This window comes from Akebia trifoliata, chromosome 2 (assembly GCF_017979445.1).
Source record: "Akebia trifoliata isolate Shusen 1 chromosome 2, ASM1797944v1, whole genome shotgun sequence".
Taxonomy (NCBI): Eukaryota; Viridiplantae; Streptophyta; class Magnoliopsida; order Ranunculales; family Lardizabalaceae; genus Akebia; species Akebia trifoliata.
This window is the reverse complement of record NC_141376.1, coordinates 11,214,465-11,234,852: the sequence shown is the minus strand read 5'-3', so window position 1 is coordinate 11,234,852 and position 20,388 is coordinate 11,214,465. Positions and strand designations below refer to the sequence as shown.

Sequence of the window (20,388 nt, the reverse complement as noted above, 5' to 3'; positions counted from 1 at the left end):
TAGAAGCAGACACACCCCTTCTCTCTCTCCTATCATTCCTCTAGATCATAAACTCCTCACCAATATCTAGTAGTAGTAGCTCATGCCCCTTAGCTTCTACCAAGGACATGGAGTTCTCTAGCTCCCTTTCCAACAAAACTGAAAATTCTCTAGTGCCCCTACCATTACTTAACTGCTTGCTTCGCCCACCAGCATCGTTGGGCGAAGAGAATCATGAGGCACGCATCAATGATGGAGATGGGGTCACGGTGGCGTTACACATTGGCCTTCCAAATTGTTCAAAAGAAAAAACAATATCGAACAACAAGAGAGATGGGAATGTAACGGGCACACGATACTGGATACCAACTCCTGCACAAATACTAATTGGGTTCACTAACTTCTCGTGTCACATTTGCAAGAAAATGTTCAATCGCTACAACAACTTACAGGTTACCTGATATGTTCATGCCTCTTTGTTTTATATTGTTTTGGATAATTTTGAGGTAACTCTCTTGATTTTAGTGAAATTTGAGAGATATCCTTGTTTTCAAGTCCTTAACTTTGGTCTTCCACAAGAAATGAAAAAATGATCAAAATACGCTCATTTTTAACCTCTTACAAAAGTCATTGATTTATTTTCCCCCAAATCTGTTGTCTTAACTCTCCAAAGTAATATTTTTTAACCTATTTCAATCTCTTGTGAAAATCTGTGGTTTTTCTTTCCCAAAATTACCGTAACTTAATAGGGAGCATATCCTCTGTAGCCCGTTTTCCTTGTAGCTCTCTATATCTCTTATCAATGGTTGAGGGTGTGTCACATTATTAAGACAATTACATCCAATTATTTAAATTTATAAATTCATTAACTGTCCATTTCTAAGCACTTGATCAAAGTAAAAAACAAGTTATTTTTATACATATATATCTTAAATTTGATCTAAACGATGAGACCAAGAGTACTGAGTTGTTATTTTTCTTCTATGTGATGTTCTATGGACCATAGATTAACAAGTGCTACAGAGATCCACTCTGTATATCCTTTTCCTTTTTTCTCCCAATTAATTTCATAATTAGATGTGAAAGTATTAATTGTTTAAAATGACTCATTGGTTGTTTTTTTAATCCCCGTATCCATATATCTATATATTTATAATTTATTTCCTCAACATCCCCAATAACAAGATAAAGGTTTTTTTGGGGAGGTTGAAGAAGATGGGTCTTGGAAAGAAAAATGCAAGTGGTTGAAGAAATTAATGGGCATTTTAATCATTTTTTAGTCTCTCATATAAGACCAAAGTCAATTGGGCATGTCATTAGTTTGAAAACTTGAGTGTGACTCTCTAATGTTCACCAAAACAAGGGAGGGGAAACTTTCTTCAGTTTTTGATTGTTGATGATTATATGGTAGATGCACATGTGGGGGCACGGATCACAATATCGTAAAGGGTCCGAGTCACTTAGGGGAGCTCAGCCAAGAGCAAATTTAAGCATCCCTTGCTATTGTTGTTCAGAAGGTTGTAAAAACAATATTGATCATCCAAGAGCTAAGCCACTCAAAGATTTTCGAACTCTTCAAACACATTACAAAAGGAAGCATGGATTGAAGCCGTTTATGTGTCGCAAATGTGGCAAGTTCTTGGCTGTGAAAGGTGACTGGAGAACCCATGAGAAGAATTGTGGGAAGCTTTGGCTTTGTGTGTGCGGTTCAGACTTCAAGCATAAGAGATCACTCAAGGATCACGTAAGGGCATTTGGCTCTGGCCATGGCCCTTTCCCTACTTCATTTCATGGCATGGAAGATGTGTAAGGTGTAAACTTGCTTCACTATAGGTTTACCAAGGTTAGATAATAATACCTTAATTACATGTATAGAACAGTGATGATATGAAGCTCCCCTCTCATAAACGTCCCCCTACGCCCTCATTACAGAACTGTAGATTGAATGCCTTGGGATACACAAGAAAAATATTTATGATTCTGTGTATCCCGAGGCAACTGATCTATGATTATGTTATGGGGGCGTTTGTTAGAAGGGGGCGTCATATTATCAAGACTCATATATATAATTATTTATTGCGTAAGTGGGTTGGTGATTTGTAATTAATAGGTGAATGTGGGTTTTGAAACCAAGTCATGATATAAACACTCAAGGACTTTAACCTACTTTGCAAGCTTGCACCCTCATAATATACCTTGAATGATTGTTCTCCATCCCTGCTCTTGAAGTAAATCTCTCCATGCAATCATCTACGATTCTATGTAGATCCATCCATGAATGAGAACATATTTATATGATTGAGTCTTGTACTATTTTACAAATGACACTGAAGTGAGAGAAGAGTGTTTGAGATGATATGTAAGCTTAAAAGTCCCACTGATACATTGGATTTAGCTTCTTGCCATCGTCAAAGGTGGGTTCCATACATGGTTTAAATAGTGGACATCTCGTTTCGTCTAGGATGAATCAAATTGTTTATAAATCGGTTTAAATTTATATCAACAAGGTGGATTAGTAGATAAAAAAGAATCCTATTTTAGATAATAAATATCTAAATTATTAAACAACAATTATTTTATGTTAAAAATACATAACCCAGTTGACTCACCAATATTTTCAGAAAAATGAGATGAGTCACCTCGAATCTCAGGCGAGTCAATATGATGGGTTATTCACATTGACTATCTGGCCCAGTAACCTTCAAGATTGTGATAACTCACCCGAATCATCTTGGGACTCCAGCAATGAATTTTCAATTACAAACCATGAGCTTTGTAATAATTCTTCTAAACTTCCTCATAATTTTACTTAGTTAACCATTGTTATTAAGTCTTTCATTAGCTTTATTATATAAAAAGAAGCTACATGAATGGCCTATGAAAAGCCTTATCTCAAGATTTGGGGTTTGCTTAACGAATCTTGTTTCTCCATTCCATTTGATTCAAAAGCATTAGGATTTCAAAGATTTCTTGTAAAAATCTTTCTCATAAATATCATCCCAACCCAAAAATATATTATAAATATGACCATAATATGTTATTAATAAAATTTTAAGTTATCCCCCGGGGGGGGGGGGGGGGGGGGGATCCCAAGCCTAAGCGTGACCCTAAATATGAATTAGGCCTAACATGACAAAATTACTAAATGGGCCTAGTAGTACTATTGAAACCGGTCCACAATAGGCTGAACCGAAAAGGGTCTGATCTGATCCTTATCAAATAGGTCCTAGTTCATACCCGATTTGATCCGAACACAATTCGTAGCCAGAGATAATTATTACTTATTAGAATGAAAGAGGAATTGGGGAAGAAACTGAAGGTTGGTTACATTTAGATTGTTGATCCAATTCTTTATAATTTTTGTTTTTTTTCTTTTAATTTTTTTTCTTCTGTGGATCAAATTAAAGGACCATATATGAACAGATGATACATGGATATAGAGATTTTTTTTTTTTTTTTAAAACTCTGATTTTTTTAATTTTATTTTTAGAACTGTTTCAATATTCTCTTTAGATGTTTCTTTCAGCCTTCTCTTTGCCCTTTTTTCTTCATTTTATTTTATTTTTTTACATTTCTTGGTTATCTAATTGGGTCAGATATTCAATATCTCAATCAATATAATAGAGAGTGACGTTAATTATCACTCATATATTGTTCTTGTTTTTTGTTATTGATTATTCAATTTTGAATCATGTTGATCATCAATCGAGACATTGTTATTGATTTTACCAAGAATAATTATTCAATATAAGTCTGCTCAATTCTTTTGTTAAAAAAATGGAGTAGATTTTTTAATTGGGCTATCAGCCGAAATTAAAGTAAACCAAATGCATGGTACATTGTTACAGGACCTAAGATAAATGGCTTGATTAAGGTATCTTAATCTAGAATATCTTGGTTGGGAAAATCCATGTGGTTTACACTCTAATTTGATTAAATTATTGCAAATGTGGTCAACATTTGGATTGTTTAATTATAATATTAACGCAATTTGTGATGCACTCAATTAATATTTAAAATTTACGCTAATGATGTCACAGCTTTCGTTTGATCCACTCAAGTATAATATTAATCTAGATGTTAGTTTCAATTTTTTTTTTTTAAAATTAAGGCATTATTTTAAAAATTGAAGAATGATATTCAACTTTTCGGTCAAATTTGTCCCATTTTACTTCTTAGACTTTTCTTGCCTCGAACAGGTCGTAAAGCTTTAGATGAGAGGGAAAAAACATACAAATCTCCAAGAGATCAGAACTGGTCTTTGAAGGATGAATCTGTATTTTTCTAGGGATTTATTGCATGGGAATCCCAAAGACAATCTACCGTCTCTTTCGTTGGTCTGAATGAGAGCCTCCCATCTCAGCAGTGCAGGAGTATGGTTGACCGTTGAAGTGGTTTTTGCCAAAAAAAAATAAGATTTAAAAAGTCTCAAACATGCTTTGGGGTTCACCTTCAAAATTTAGATTTAAAATATCTTCTCGGTATGTTCAAAGTTTAGATTTAAAATTGGAAAACTTGACTCCATTGATCAATGATTCGAGTCAAGTTGAAAATTTGTAAAATAACTCAGATGAGTCAAAGTGATAAGTTTAGGGGCCAACTCAAAATCAATTGGCAATGAGTGGAGAGGCCCAGGAGTTACTAGGGAGAGAGACAAGGCAATGACTGTCCAATAAACTCAACACTCGCACATGTGTGGGTCATGTGGGTCAAACTGGGCCAAAGTGATAAGTTTAGAAAAAACAATGGTTTTCTTCAAGAGGTTGAAGTCTATGAATTAATCATAAAGTTGAATATACTAAAGAGATTGTAAATGATGGATTTTTGGGAGAAAAATTGAGGAATATTTTTATTTAGTTCTATGGAATTTTGGGAAAAGTAAAGGGTTTTGGAAATTGAGATTTTTTTTCTTCGGTAAGCTGGAGCTATAAATGGCCCCACCCCATCTTATTAGGAGGCTAACGCCAAAGAAAACTACAAATTTGATTTCAATGAATTTTATGATTGAGTCACCTCAAAGTTCAATTAAATCAAGTCAATTTTAAGTCTATTAAACGAGTCTTAAAACTATGATTAAGAGGAATGAAGATGGTTGGCCCTATGCTTTTGTGAATATTTACAAACTAATGACATGTCCCATGACCTTGATCTTCTTTATGGACTAATGCAAAAATGATATGATTTTTCTTTCCAAAATTATCATCTTCACCTCTTGCACATGATGATCACACATGCTACCAATAATGAATATGCCGTCTGTTGCGTTGATGATTGATGATGACGAGTTACTACTAATTATTTTATAAGAGAACATTGAGCGTGCAATTTTGGAGATTGTACCATGACCATATATTCTCATTGATCCACGTGCACTGAAGAGCATCCCAATGTGCATAATTGTTATGTGTAATGGGTTTAAAGGTCCAGGCTCATGAGTGGTGTTGATCGATCTTCAAAATGCCAACCACAAAAATTAAATTGTAACATAATTTAACCAGGAGTCGTGATAATCTGACTACCCCACATGAGAACGATAGATCTCTATGTCCCAGGATACACGGTTCCCTCGGGATACATATTTTTTTATGGGGAAGTGCAGTCTTGTATCCCAAGGGGTACAAATCTACAACTCCAAACTTGTCACGTAAGGAGAGTCGTTTGAGTGTTTCATGTGGGATGGTCCCATTATCACAATTCTTTAATCAGCTTAAAGACACGAGAGACATCTAACTAATGGGGTGGGGGGTTGACACAAAAGGTCCTTTTTATTTTGAGGCAGGCTGGAAATGCATTTCTTAATTTCATTTTTAACTTTGGATCTTCTCATGCAGTAGTACGTCACTGCCGTTGGATATGAAAGTGTCCAATGACAATAGATCCTTTGAAGAATCTTCTCCAATTCTGTTATTCTTCTTCCCTATTTAAACCAAAGTCCTCTCCTCCTTTTATATAGAACTAATCCATCATTTAAGTTTATTTTTCCTCTTAAGTCAAAGTTGGTACAAAGAGAGAGAGAGAGAGAGAGAGAGAGAGAGAGAGAGAGAGAGAGATGGGTTCTGTAACAACTACTGATGGATCTGAAAAGAAGTTTCATGCAGTTTGCATACCCTACCCAGCACAGGGTCACATAAACCCCATGCTCAAGTTAGCAAAGCTTCTTCACCACAAAGGCTTTCACATCACCTTTGTAAACACTGAATTCAACCATAAACGCTTACTCAAATCTAGAGGTCCAGATTCTCTTAAGGGCTTACCTGATTTTCAATTCGAAACCATCCCAGATGGTCTTCCACCATCCGATGCCGACGCCACCCAAGACATAATAGCCCTTTGTGACTCTACTTCAAAGAACTGCTTAGTACCCTTTCGTAACCTCATCGCCAAACTCAACAACACTACTACTACTTCTACTTCTTCTTCTTCCAACGTGCCTCCTGTTTCTTGCATAATCTCTGATGGGATCATGACCTTCACTCTTCAAGTTGCCGAAGAGCTGGGTATACCAGAAGTCTTATTCTGGACTACTAGCTTTTGTGGCTTCACTGGCTATTTACACTACCCACATCTCATCCAAAGAGGCCTTACACCACTCAAAGGTGAATATCAATCAATTATATCTCTCTTACTCATTTTATTTATTTTTCTCATCCTTATGCCTCGTAATCTGTTAGGTAAAAAAGGGGAAGATTTACCAAAACATGCACAACATTTCGAATATTTACCAAAACGGTACATTATAGCAAATAATTCCGAAAACGGTAAATTTACCGTTTTCGGAATTAATTGTTTTTACCAAAATGGTAAAAACAGTAAAATGTATTTTTTTTTACCAAAAATACCCTTTTTTATTTTTTGACTGAAATTACGAAAATAAAGTTGATTTCGGTAAAAAAAATTGTAAATACATATGATTGTTGGATTACCGAAAGAGAGTGAATCTTTTGAGTTGGATTTTCATTTTTTTAAGGTTAAAATTGTAAATACATATGTAAAACAAAAAAAGGGTATTTTCAGTATAAAAAAAATACATTTGGCTATTTTTACCGTTTTGATAAAAAAAATTAATTCCAAAAATGGTAAATTTACCATTTTCGGAATTATTTGCTATAGTGTACCGTTTTGGTAAATAATTTCGAAAACTCTACCGTTTTGGTAAATTATTCTAAAAAAGGTCCGGACAACTAGCCACTTTTTAATGCCGAAAAGTGGGAGTTTGGGTGATGAACCCCTACCCAAAAAAACGTTGGGAAAACCGTTCAAAATGCTACCCCACTCCTTGGGGGCATAAAGATGGATTCACAGCGGGCTCCACCCCCCCCCCCCCCCACACAGGAAGTCCATAAAAAACCATGAGTTATTGCAATAGAAAAAAAAGACGGATAAAAAAATCCGTCACTATTTCCCAAATACAAAATTTTACTTTTTTACTCTTCTTTGCCCCTTATAGTATTTTCCACTCTTAATTTTCCCCCATGCATTGCGTGAAAACGGGAAAATTCGACATAAAAAATTGATGGGCCGAGGCTCACGAATTTTAGAAATTGAATTTTGACGGTCTAGGACCGTCAGAATTCTTGATGTTCTCAAATTTGACGGCTTAGAACTATCGAATTTCTGTCATCCTTCATTAATTTGACAGTTTCGACTTGCTGAAAAAAAATTTGACAATGAAAAATTTGACTTCAATTCGATCTCTAGGTCCGTTGAATTTTATGAAATTTGATGGCCCAATTTGGGCTTTTTTCACATTGTGATGTAGGTGAAATCCTGGCCACCCATGGAGCAAATCCTCTGTAGTAGGTTTTTTCGAAGTTACTTTTGAGCAGTTGAGATACCGCCACATCAATAAAAGACTAAATCTGCGCTCTTTAAATTTAAGAGTTTAAGAACTTTTCATTTCAAAACCATTAATGATCATGCTTTAAAAAAAATTCTTTTGTCGATTTTTAAAAAAAATCTAATCTATGCTCGATAAATTAGAGGACGTTTGTGTTATTGAGTTTAAAAGTAATCAATTCAAGACTGTAAAAAAATCACCGTAGGGAAGTGTAAGAAAAATCTACTATAGAGGATCCGCCCTGATTTGATGCCACAGGGATTAGTGGAAAAAATTCTAAGAACTTTGAAAATAAAAATTCAGAAAAAAATATTTTTCACCGTTGAGACATTTGGGAGTTCATTGGCGCCCACTTTCAAAATCTCTTAGCCCAATTTTTTTTTTCCATGGAACTGAGCTAAACTAACTTCCTATAACACTGCACTTAGCAGTACTACGCTGATGTGGCAGTGTGAACACATTCATAGATTTTTCTTTGAGGCATGAGTAAAAACCATCACTTCAATGCAGTGTTATACAAAGTCAGTTTAACATTTTTCTTTTCCATGAATTCAAAGGGATCTGTTGTTGGATTGTCAATGTGGTAATCCATGTGGCACAATAAAATCTTACCAAGAGTTAAGATTAAGTCTAACACTTAATATTTTTTACCCAACTTCTCAATTATCTACCGTACAAGGCAAATATCGAAAGAAAAGGAAAATGCAAGAGTGAATTGTTTGGACTTTGTGTTCAACACTGCACTGACATGACAGTGTGTATAGAATCATACATACTTTTCCTTGAGATTTGAAGGAAAAATCAATGGCCTTGTACACACTGCCACCTCAGGGCAATTTTGAAAAGGTGGAGTTGATTTCGAATTGGAAAACCTATAATTAAATCATGATTATAATCATTTCACAAATAGAGAAACTTTTTGTCAGTGGACATGGTAGGCCTAACTGATCGAATCACGTAAATCTGGTGCTTTATTAATGTGTCGTGATAATATGACAGCCCCTTCTGACAAATGCCCCCTATGCCCCCATTACAGAATTGTAGATTATTTGCCTTGGGATATGCAGAATCATAAATATTTTTCTTGTGTATCCCAAGGCAAATGTTCTACAGTTCTGTGATGGGATGTTGGGGCGTTTTTCAAAGGAGAGCTTCATCTTATCATGGTTCTTTACTTATTTATATTTTTGATTGGAAATCTTGAGCTTTATTTATTATGTCTTATGCTTTATTTATTATGTCTTATTTATATTCATCGTTAATTCTACATTTTTTGCCGTGTCTATACAGATGAGAGTTATCTTACAAATGGGTATTTAGAGACTCCAATAGACTGGATTCCAGGAATGAAAGATATCCGTTTGAGGGATCTCCCTAGTTTCTTAAGAACTACAGATCAAAATGACATCATGCTTGCCTATGCAGAGGTAGAAATAGAGAGAGCTTATAAAGCTTCAGCTATCGTCTTCAACACTTTTGATGCCTTTGAAAGCGAGGTTTTGGATGCAATAAAGTCTCAGTGTCCATTGCCTCCTATTTACACCATTGGTCCTCTTCACTTGCTCAACACCCAAATTTTAGAAAATGGGTTGAACTCAATTGGATCAAATCTATGGAAAGAAGAATCGGACTGTCTCCAATGGCTCGATTCAAGGGAACCCAACTCGGTTGTTTACGTGAATTTCGGTAGCATCGCTGTCATGACACCTCACCAGTTGATTGAATTCTCTTGGGGACTAGCTAATAGCAACCATACTTTCTTGTGGGTTATTCGGCCTGATCTAGTTGTAGGCGACTCAGCGATTCTATCGGCTGAGTTCGTAATGGAGACTAAAGATCGAGGTATGTTAGTGAGTTGGTGCCCACAAGAACAAGTACTTAATCACCATTCCATTGGTGGGTTCTTAACTCATAGTGGGTGGAATTCAACACTTGAAAGCGTGTGTGGTGGGGTGCCAATGATCTGTTGGCCAGTTTTTGCTGAACAACAGACGAACTGTCGATACGCTTGTATTCATTGGGGTATCGGTATGGAGATAGATAACGATGTTAAGAGAGATGAAGTGGAGAGCCTTGTGAAAGAGTTGATGGAGGGAATGAAGGGTAAGGAGATGAAGAAGAAGGCAATGGAGTGGAAGAAGAGAGCTGAAGATGCAATTGCACCTGGTGGGTCTTCTTATGTGAATTTGGAGAAGATGGTCAGCAAAATCCTGATCACCAAACATATTGATTAGATCAAATGGCTTATTCTAAATTATAATTAATAAAGGAGTAGATCTCACGTCGACTATTATTTGTATTTTTATCCTGCACCTCTAATATTATATGTTTACTTTTATGTTGGTGGTAGTTTGGAGGATCGGTTTTTTTTTTCTTTTCAATAGTAATGGAAAAATTACGGAAGAGGATCTTTTCATAGAGTTATTTCAATCATTACCGAAGAGGAGTTTGTTCCTCAAGAGCTAAAGCAATTTTTTTAGATGATGTAACCTGTAACTACACTTGATCCAGTGTCTTTAATAAAATGGGTGAGGCCCTTAATACCCCAGCTTGCTGATAAAAAGAACAAAAAAACAAAAAAACGAGTCGTGCTGGAGTGACTGTGTTAAGGACTGTTTCACAATGCACTGATGTGGAAGTGTCCACAGAACCATGTGAGAAGGCTTGATAAATTGAAATCCCGGATCGATTGATCTCTGGTGAGCATTATTCTGTTAAATAATCAATGGTTGGTTACATACATTAATTTGATTAACATAACCACATAACTACCATAAGTACAAAACAAATATGATTTATTGAATCTCGACACATCCTAATAAGCTGCTACTCTAATACCATGTATGCTTCTTACTTGTATCTTTAGGAAGGCATCTATGATTCTGTGCACACCTCCATGTTAGCACAGTGAATAACGTAGTCACTCCAGGAGACCAGGTAGCCGTTTGAGGGTTTGATCAGAAGGTAATGCTGGAAGGAGAGGTTGGGGGCCGGGAGACTTTTTTGTTATTATTGAAGTTATCCCAGATCCCGTGCTCAAATGTAATGACACCAACATACTCTACACTTATAACGTGTCTTACATTGATGCAATCTTAGGGGCAACAATGAAGGTTCCAACAGTGGATGGCATGGTTGATTTGAAGATCTCAGCTGGGACTCAGCCCGACACGATGCTTGTGATGGCAAAGAAAGGTGTGCCTCTACTGAATAAAAGCAACTTGAGGGGTGATTAGTGTTGGACTTTGTGGAGCCTAGTTTTATTTGATCTGGTTGACGACCCGACCCGACCCAAATAATGTTGTGTGATTTTTTGATGAGAGATTTTTTTTGACCCATTTTGTAGTCCGTTGTGAATCCTGTGCGCAGTATATAGAAATCGCTTTTGGTGATTAGGATTTTGATTATTCCTTGTCTTGGTTGTTGTTTTTGAGACTGTAACCGCACTTTTATTTTCTTCTTGATAATAGTGAAATCCCTACAACTCCGTGGACGTAGGCAAATTGCTGAACCACATAAATACTATCTTGTGTGTGAAGACTATAAAGATAGCGCTTTCAGTGAGTATCTCTTGATCATTCCTTATTTATACTCTCTCATTTGCAAAAGTGAATGAATTATTAATGGCCATGCAAAAGGGTATGATTAACATATACTGAATTCTCAATAAGGTTTCATGGAGGGAAAAATCATTGGAATAGTAGGTTTATTTGTATAAGTTTTGTACTATAATATTGCTACATTCAGGGGAAGAGGCTTTCCTTGAACTGCTTTTAATCCATCTCTTTCCAAAATGGCTCTTGTAGTCTAAATGATTTATAAACGGGAATGGGTAACAGAAATAGAAATTGGACAAAAATATGACATTCAAATGCTATGGATATTTATATATTGGTTGTTATCGATTATTGGTGTTGGTTCTCTCTTTATTAAACAATCTAGATCTTAGTTATTGAATTTGCCCCTATTCCAGTAAGAATTGATCCATTTTATGGTTTGGTTCATTTTGGATCCGTAGATTATAGTGAAATGCGAGCTTAATAGTAGGGAGTTAAGTGAATTTAATAGAGATACACGAGATTGAACTAAGTCTCCTCCTCTTCTAATACATATATACTAGAGCTTGCGTGCAACATTATGGCATGGCCATACTCTTTTGAATTAAGGGGTAAAAGAGAAAAGACAATAAAATTTTAAGGGTATTATTGGAAAATGGGTAGAAGGGTAAATGCAATAAAGTTGGATGTGTATTACTGAAAAATGAGAAGAAAATGAATAAAGTTGGAGGAACATTATTGGAAAAAGGTAGAAGAGGCAAGGAAATAAAATTGAAATTGTTTCTTGAGGGTTGCATGATTGAATCTGAATCGCTCTCTATGGGGGATAAACATTGGGGAAAGACTGCCATTGTGTTTTATTGTAGGGAAAATTACTTAAAGGACACTGATAGAGGGATTTCTTTCTAATTAGTCCCCAAGTTTTAGAGCTTCTCTTGACAGTTCATTTAGTAAATTTTTTTATATTTTTATATTTTTATATTTTATTTCCAATCAATCTATGAACCCCACTTTAAACACCTCTTATGATTAAAATGTTGGAAACTATCCTAACCATTCTAATTCACCATTTTCATTTAAAAAAATTGAATTTTTAGCATCCTAGTCGAGATTTGGAAACTCCATTATGATGGAAAGGATTTGAGAAGGAAGAAGAAGTCATGTTCAAGCATTATGTAAAAAGTCAAAAAAATTTTCCTTTGTTTTTGGATGAAAATTGATTAAGGATGGTTCTTTTGGTTTGAAATCAATTTACACAAGTTGTTGTGAAAAGAAATCTGATTTTGCTGAGTATTCTTGGATTAATATTACATGAATCCTGATAGGATATTAATAGGGATTACATCAACAAAGATAAGGAAACTAGTCTAATGTAAATATTCTAATTTATTAATATTTCCTAATGTAGAATATCCTAATTGATATTGCTACATATATTATTCTCTAACATTACCTTCCTTTTGAGATGAGATACATTGTTATGGTATATTATTCTCATCTATTATAACATGTTGCATCTAGTTCTCTAACAATGTATGTAAAAAGTTAGGGTTTTTTTTTCAAATTTTTTACTTTGTTTTTGGGTGAAAATTGATCAAGGATGACTCTTTTGGCCTGAGATCATTTACACAAGTTGTTATGCCAAGTCTTTAGTTGATCTTTCCATGTATTTTAGTTGGAGAAATTCAAAAAATGAAAAATGAGTGGGTTTTACCAACGTCAAGCTTACCACTTTTTATTTTCAATTCAATATTGTTATCGTCGAGTTTGACATTAAAAAAAAAAAAAATGGAACTCAACAATAAAAAGTCGAGAGCTCGATAATAAATAAAACTGGTGAATTTGACAATACATAAAAATTGATGAGTTTGACAATAAATAAAACCGGTGAACTCGACAATAAATAAACATTGAGGAGCTCGACAATAAATATAAAGTGTTGAGTTCGACAATAGAAAGTGATAAGCTAGATACTGTACAAATTTTTTTGAATCTCAGCTTCATTATTTATTGTTTGTTATAAATCGTCTAAATAAATCGAAAAATACATCTAAACGTTCACAATTAGAAATATATCATTTTCATTCGTCATTCATGATAAAAAATCGTCGGAAATGATTGGAATCATTGTTGGAAAATTTAAGTATGTAAAGAAGATGAAAAATGGGTAATTTGGATATTTCAAAAAACATTATAACCTGAGATGAGGTTGAGAGATCATTAAAAAATAAAAAAGTTTACTAAATGAACTATCAAGCAACCGTCTAAAACTCGGGGACTAATTACAAAAAAGATTCCTCCACTAGAGTCCTTTAAGTAATTCCTCCACCAGGGTCTTTTAGCACACAAATTTTAGATCTTCCTCTTTTACGGGAATTTTCTTAGAGTCAGTAAATATTTTAAAATCCAAAGAAGTAGGCATTATGGGTTTTTGATGGTGGATTTGATTACACGGAATATCGTGTGGCACATGATTTACTGTGGAAAACTCCTATTTTCAATTATTTGACAAACAAATAAATTAAAAAAGGTGGAGAAAAGGATTTATGTCGCCCAAAGGACTTGCCGCTTCAAGCAAAAAAACCTTTTCTCACCCTCCCCCATTAAGAAAATGATTTGCCACGCATTAATTTAAAAAAAAATAAAAATTGGAAACCTATACATACGTCTCTATTCATGTGTTTACAATGTATACGTTTCTCTGTAAGTTGTTGCTTTCTTTGTAGAGGGATTTACACGGCAGTGCTATACGTTGCAATTTTATGGAAAAACTCCCTTACTTTATCCACTGAACCAACCTTACTTTATGAATCAGGTTGCATGACTACCTTACTCTGAGTTGTTCGACCCACATTGATTGTCAAATTGGAAATACCAACATCGCAGTTTTCTAGATTGAATGGAAAAACTCAAAAATATCATTTTTGAACTTGAATGATGGTGTTGAAAATGGACGGCTATCTAACTCCTAAATGTAGAACAAAAATTAAACGGTGGAAATTAACATTTTTTTTTTTGTCTTTTCAAAATTTTTAAATTTTTTCCCTTGATACCTAGTGGCATTAGATCATGTTTTTGGAAAATTTTTTGGCGCGGTTAGGATCCACTTCAAAGTGTGCTAAGTTACAAATTAACATTATCGATCTGAATTTTATGACATTGATCCCCACTCCAAGGCTTGTTGGGTAACAAACTTGATAAAGTAAACTTCCGGTAAATCTCTCTTCTTCATGAGTTATTGTTGTAAGTTATTGATAATGAATCTAGTCTTAGACATTTGTTTGTAGTTGTGGATATTAAGGTATTGAACTCACCTTGTGGCATCCAAAAATATCATCCAATGCCACATGGGCGTATTGTTAAAAAGCCTAAGAACTTTAGGGGAAAATAATATAAAGTTATCTCTCCCCATTCAACCTTGATTTTAAATTTGGGAGTTCACTAATTGCCCTCATTTTCAAAACCTTGGATAGAGACCATATTTTTTTACTTGTTTTTTTTTATTTTTTTTTTTTTTTAATATAATTTTTACGAAAGTCAAATGAAAATAATATTTTTTTCTGTCAATTTTCTATGCCACTCAAATAATAGAAAATACTTTTCTCCCAAAATTTTCATGATGTGCTCAAACAATGAGAAATGATTTCATTAGGGAAATCCTTTTTTCTGACCAATGATTTGCTAGAAAATATTTTCCCTACAATCATCAAACAAGCCCTAACTGAAAAAATTTAGATCCCTAAATATTCTAGATCCTTATAATTTATTTTACTTGAGAGACTTCTTCGAGGACATAAAAATTGAACTCCTTGTTATACGCTGTGAAAGCTTGATGAAAAGGCGTGCTTTCCCTCACATGGCCGTATGGTTGATAGTATCCTTAAATCATCATTTGAGGTTAAAGAGTGAAATGGATTTCACTCATCTTCCTGTATGGCTGTATGTTATTGTCGGTGGACATAAAAGCGTCCAAAGATATTAGACTGTATTATGAGTTGTGATAAGCTGACTACCCCATGTGGCAAACTCAACTGACTACCTGACATGACAAGTTTGGGAGCCGTAGATATGCACTCCTCGGGATACATGGTTCCCTCGAGATACACTTTTTATGGGGAAGTGTAGCCGTGTATCCTGAGGAGTGCAGATCTACGGTTTCTAACTTATCACGTCAGGATAGTCAATTGAGTTTGCCATGTGCCTGAAGTCAGATTATCACTATTCTTGTATTATGAATCGTGATAATCTGACTACCTCACGTGGCAAACTCAATCGACTAGACGTGACAAATTTGAAATCATAGATCTGTGTTCCTCAAGATACTTGGCTGCACTCAAGGGTGGAGGCAAGATTTTCTTGTAGCGGGGGCAAACTATAGTTAGTTGTATGGTGAAAATGAATGGTTTTAGGGAGAAATTAAGAGGTTTTTAATTAGAAATTGAAGAAAATGATATTTAGGTCATTTTCAATTGATATTTGAGAAGTCCCGATCAAGAGGCAATGTCATCAACAAAAAATTGAAGAGGTGAGGGAGTGGGGACAAATGGGCATGTAATTAGTTGAAAATATAAGGGGGTCTCAAAGTTCTGTGGGAACAAATGGAGCCTGTAATTTATATTTTCAAATAAAAGTTTAACTTCATGTTGAGGCTCTCCATCAAACAGACGATTGAGATGATATAGGTTTTTTTTAAAAAAAATGTACCTCTAGAAAAAAAAAATTGTATTGGTTCCTAGGCGATCAGTATTGATTTTTAGGAAATATTCATTATTCCTCTTATTTCAATTGTTTGTTTGATGGAAGAGTTGGAATCTAGCATTTTCAAAAATAAAATAATAAAATGAAAGTGATGTAATTGTCCATAGAGAGATTAGTGGCTTAAAAATCCAAGACATTGGATGCATTTTTGGATGTGTGGTTTGATTCGAATTATCCAATTCTAGTGAAGCTTATGAAACATTAATAAGATAGAAATGGGGTGATGTCAGGCCTTTCCTCTAATGGGGCCAAATTATGGTTAGTTGTATAGTGAAGAAAATGATTTTATGGAGAAATTAAGAGGTTTTTAATTAGAAATTGAAGAAAATGATATTTAAGTCATTTCCAATTAATATTTGAAAAGTCCTGATCAAGGGGTGTTATCAACAAAAAATTGAGAAGTGAGAGAGTGGGGACAAATGGGGCAAGTAATTGATTGAAAATATAGGAGTGTCTCAAAGTTCCGTGGGGACAAAAATTGAAGGGAGGTGAGGGTGTGGGGGCAATGGGGATAGAGGTGAGGGAATGGGGACAAATAAGGCATTTAATTAGTTGAAAATTTAAGGGTGTCGTAAAGTTTTATGGAGGCAGAAATTTGAGAGAGATGAGGGTGTGGGGGCAAATAGGGAGAGGTGAGGGAGTAGGGATAAATGGAACATGTAATTAGTTGAAAATATAAAGGTGTCTCAAAGTTACGTGGGGCAACTGCCCCATCAGCTCCTCACAATCTCCGCCCCTGCTGCACTTCCCCGTAAAAAAGTGTATCTCAAGGGATGCACAGATCTATGGTTCACAAACTTGTCAGGTCGTGTAGTCGATTGAGTATGCCAGGTGGGGTAGGCAGATTATCATGACTCTTGTATTATAGAAGAACTATTAAAACCAGAACCTTCTCACCCCAATAGAGGACTATCTTATTTCATTTTCTTTCTCAGATAAAGTTTAGGGAGAGAGAGATGGGTTCTGTAACTGCTACTGAGAAGCCTCACGCTGTTTGTATCCCCTACCCAGCACAGGGCCACATAAACCCAATGCTCAAATTATCAAAGCTTCTTCACTACAGAGGCTTTTGCATCAGTTTCGTAAACACCGAGTTCAACCATCAACGCTTACTCAAATCTAGAGGTCCAGATTCTCTTAAGGGCTTACCCAACTTTCGATTTGAAACAATCCCAGACGGTCTACCGCCATCAGATGCCAACGCCACCCAAGACATCGCAGCCCTCTGTGAGTCCACTAGAAAGAACTGCTTAGTTCCCTTTCGCAACCTCATCTCCAAACTCAACAACTCTTCTTCCTCCAACGTTCCTCCAGTTTCTTGTATAGTCTCTGATGGGGTCATGAGCTTCACTCTTCAAGTTGCCGAAGAGCTTGGCATCCCAGAAGTCTTCTTATGGACTACTAGCTTTTGTGGTTTCACTGGCTACTTACACTACCCTGAACTCATCCAAAGAGGAATTACACCACTCAAAGGTTGATAATTCAATTCAATTAAATCTCGCTTACTCATTGTTTTTGTTCATGGATGTATATGTGTAACTGATTGTACGTTTTTTATGGTGTCTACAGATGAGAGTTACTTAACTAATGGGTATTTAGAGACTCTAATCAATTGGATTCCAGGAATGAAAGATATCCGTCTGAGTGATCTCCCTACGTTTTTGAGAACTACGGATCCAAACGACCTCATCGTTGACTTTGTCCTGGGAGAGATCAAGAGAGCTTATAAAGCTTCAGCTATCATTTTCAATACTTTCGATACCTTGGAATGCGAGGTTTTGGATGCAATCAAGTCTCAGTATCCATTGCCTCCTATTTACACCATTGGTCCTCTTCAGTTGCTCAGCTCTCAAATTTCAGAAAATGAGTTGAACTCTATTGGATCAAATCTATGGAAAGAAGAGACGGAGTGTCTCCAATGGCTCGATTCCAAGGAACCCAACTCAGTTGTTTACGTGAATTTCGGTAGCATCACTGTCATGACGCCTCACCAATTAGTCGAATTCGCTTGGGGGCTCTCTAATAGTAACCATACCTTCTTGTGGGTCATTCGACCCGATCTCGTTGTGGGTGACTCAGCAATTATACCGCCCGAGTTTGCATCGAAGACTAAAGAACGTGGTATGTTAGCGAGCTGGTGCCCACAAGATCAAGTACTCAATCATCCTTCCATAGGTGGATTCTTAACGCATAGTGGGTGGAATTCGACACTCGAAAGTGTGTGTGGAGGAGTGCCAATGATCTGCTGGCCATTCTTTGCAGAACAACAGACGAACTGTCGATATGCTTGTATTCATTGGGGTATCGGTATGGAGATCAATAACGACGTGAAGAGAGAGGGAATAGAGAGCCTTGTGAGAGAGTTGATGGAGGGGATAAAGGGTAGGGAAATGAAGATGAAGGCCATGGAGTGGAAGAAGAGAGCTGAAGAGGCAGCTGCACCTGGTGGTTCTTCTTACGAGAATTTCCATAAGATGGTTAACGAAACCTTAATCACCAAACATATCAATTAGACTAAGGTGCTGTTTGTTAAACTGAAAAAAATAAGTGCTGAATAGCATTAAGCGCTGAAACTTATAAGCGCTGAATATAAGTGCTGAAAAAGTTGTTTGTTTAGATGCTGAATCATGTTTGTTACACATTACTGAAACTGATAAATTATCTTTGTTATCCTTACAATCATATTATACATTGTTTGCATGTTTCAAATGTTATTATCAAACACAATAAAATATATTATTTCTTATAAAATTAAAATATAATTTATTTTTAAATAATATATAATACTCAAATCTTCAATTTATAAATAATAATTTCTATTTATAAAAGCCCACAAATTAAAATTAAAAATAATAACGTCATACAAGTCACCAAAATTTGAAATCAACTTTAAAAGAACTTAATTTTGGATGAATAATATTCGATGGAAATGAAGGATGTGTAATTATAAAAGCACCCTATGAATTAATAAGGACAACCCACACTATAGCCATTTTTTATTTTGTTTTATATGGATTAAAGTTTTTGGAATGAGCAAATTTTTAGTGAGGATGGTTTATATGGTATAGAGATCATCCTCACCAAAAATCAGCCTATTTTGAAACTTCTAACTCGTTAAAAATAGTTTCAAAAAAAAAAAAAAATGGACAATTTACGGTTCTTGAACTTGTTTTGATAGGGTTAGAAGTTTCAAGATGTGCTGATTTTTTGTAAAGATAATCTCCTCATTGTAGAGATCATCTTCACCAAAAATCAACTCATTCCAAAAATTTTAACCCATATAAGACAAAATAATTTAGCTATGGTGTGGATTTATTAATTTGTGGGGTGTTTATATACTTATCCATGGGATATAAGAGGTAATATCCTTTTAAGAATAAGGGCATACTTGTCCATGCTCAAAAAAATAAAGGGCATACTTGTCCGTGTTGAAAAAAACGAAGTGCTTACCGCTTCAGCACTTTTTTTCAGCATCAAAATAGTGCTGAATTTTTTTCACTTATTTTCAGCAATAAGCACGAGTAAACAAACGCGCTATTTTAACAAAAGTGCTGAATTTAATTTTTTTCAGCAATAAGCGCTGAAAAATAGCGCAAACAAACACCACCTAAGCCTTCTCAAAAGTGCAAAGCTGTATGCTTTTCAATTTCACGTCCAAACACAACCTAAAATACAAAATTGCTTATTCTAGGTGAGTGGACCTCAATTGATGAAATGGAGATACAAATCTTAGTTTTTTTTTCTCCTTTGATTAACAATCAATTACAAAAATAAAGATGACACTTGTTGCTTTCTTTTCTCTGGACTTTGCACATGATCGGTTGAGAATGTTATTTTGACAGTGACTTTATTTATGGTTGATCTTCTATAAAGGTTATGTAGATTTTCTTCTTGTCAGACTTCATGTTTGATCGGTGGAGAATGATTTCTTAATTTTCAGAAAAGGACTTTAAGCTTGATCTTCTTTTTAGTTGGAGTCCGAATCTTTTGAATTTCTTTTTTCGTTTCTAGAAGAGGGTTTGAGAGCTTCTTCTTCTTTAGAAGGAGGACTTCTGTCTTCTGAGAGAGAGTTATCCAGATTTTCTCCAAATAAGGGAGGCTTTGGTATTTATAGACTTGGAATAATTTAGCTTTCCCACTATGCCTCAACCTAAAGAGCTTTGACTAGTTAGTCTAAAGTTTAAGTTTGTCCAAATCTAATTTTAAAGATTCTATGGATTGTTAGTTGGCCAATAAAAATTATTTGAACACATGAAT

At 35.2% G+C, this 20,388-nt stretch overlaps 3 protein-coding genes across 4 annotated transcripts; all 3 read left to right on the top strand.

Moving 5' to 3' along the window:
- On the top strand, positions 1-2,063 carry LOC147409525 (protein TRANSPARENT TESTA 1-like). Its single transcript, XM_086429914.1, has 2 exons — positions 1-431; positions 1,391-2,063. The coding sequence occupies exons 1-2, from the start codon at positions 108-110 to the stop codon at positions 1,787-1,789; spliced, it is 723 nt and encodes a 240-aa protein (XP_086286040.1). The 5' UTR covers positions 1-107; the 3' UTR covers positions 1,790-2,063.
- Positions 2,064-5,969: 3,906 nt separating this feature from the next.
- LOC147409524 (7-deoxyloganetin glucosyltransferase-like) lies at positions 5,970-10,367 on the top strand. Its single transcript, XM_086459458.1, has 2 exons — positions 5,970-6,575; positions 9,107-10,367. The coding sequence occupies exons 1-2, from the start codon at positions 6,029-6,031 to the stop codon at positions 10,048-10,050; spliced, it is 1,491 nt and encodes a 496-aa protein (XP_086315584.1). The 5' UTR covers positions 5,970-6,028; the 3' UTR covers positions 10,051-10,367.
- A 6,566-nt stretch (positions 10,368-16,933) lies between these two features.
- On the top strand, positions 16,934-19,890 carry LOC147409523 (7-deoxyloganetin glucosyltransferase-like). Of its 2 annotated transcripts, XM_086429884.1 has the most exons (3): positions 16,936-17,604; positions 17,701-18,650; positions 19,744-19,890. In XM_086429884.1, exons 1-2 carry the CDS (start codon positions 17,088-17,090, stop codon positions 18,642-18,644), a joined length of 1,461 nt encoding a protein of 486 aa, XP_086286010.1. In that variant the 5' UTR covers positions 16,936-17,087; the 3' UTR covers positions 18,645-18,650; positions 19,744-19,890. The 2 variants fall into 2 exon arrangements, with proteins under 2 accessions (XP_086286013.1, XP_086286010.1); XM_086429887.1 differs by lacking the exon at positions 19,744-19,890 and having other exon boundaries at positions 16,934-17,604; positions 17,701-18,813.
- The last annotated feature ends 498 nt before the right edge of the window (positions 19,891-20,388 follow it).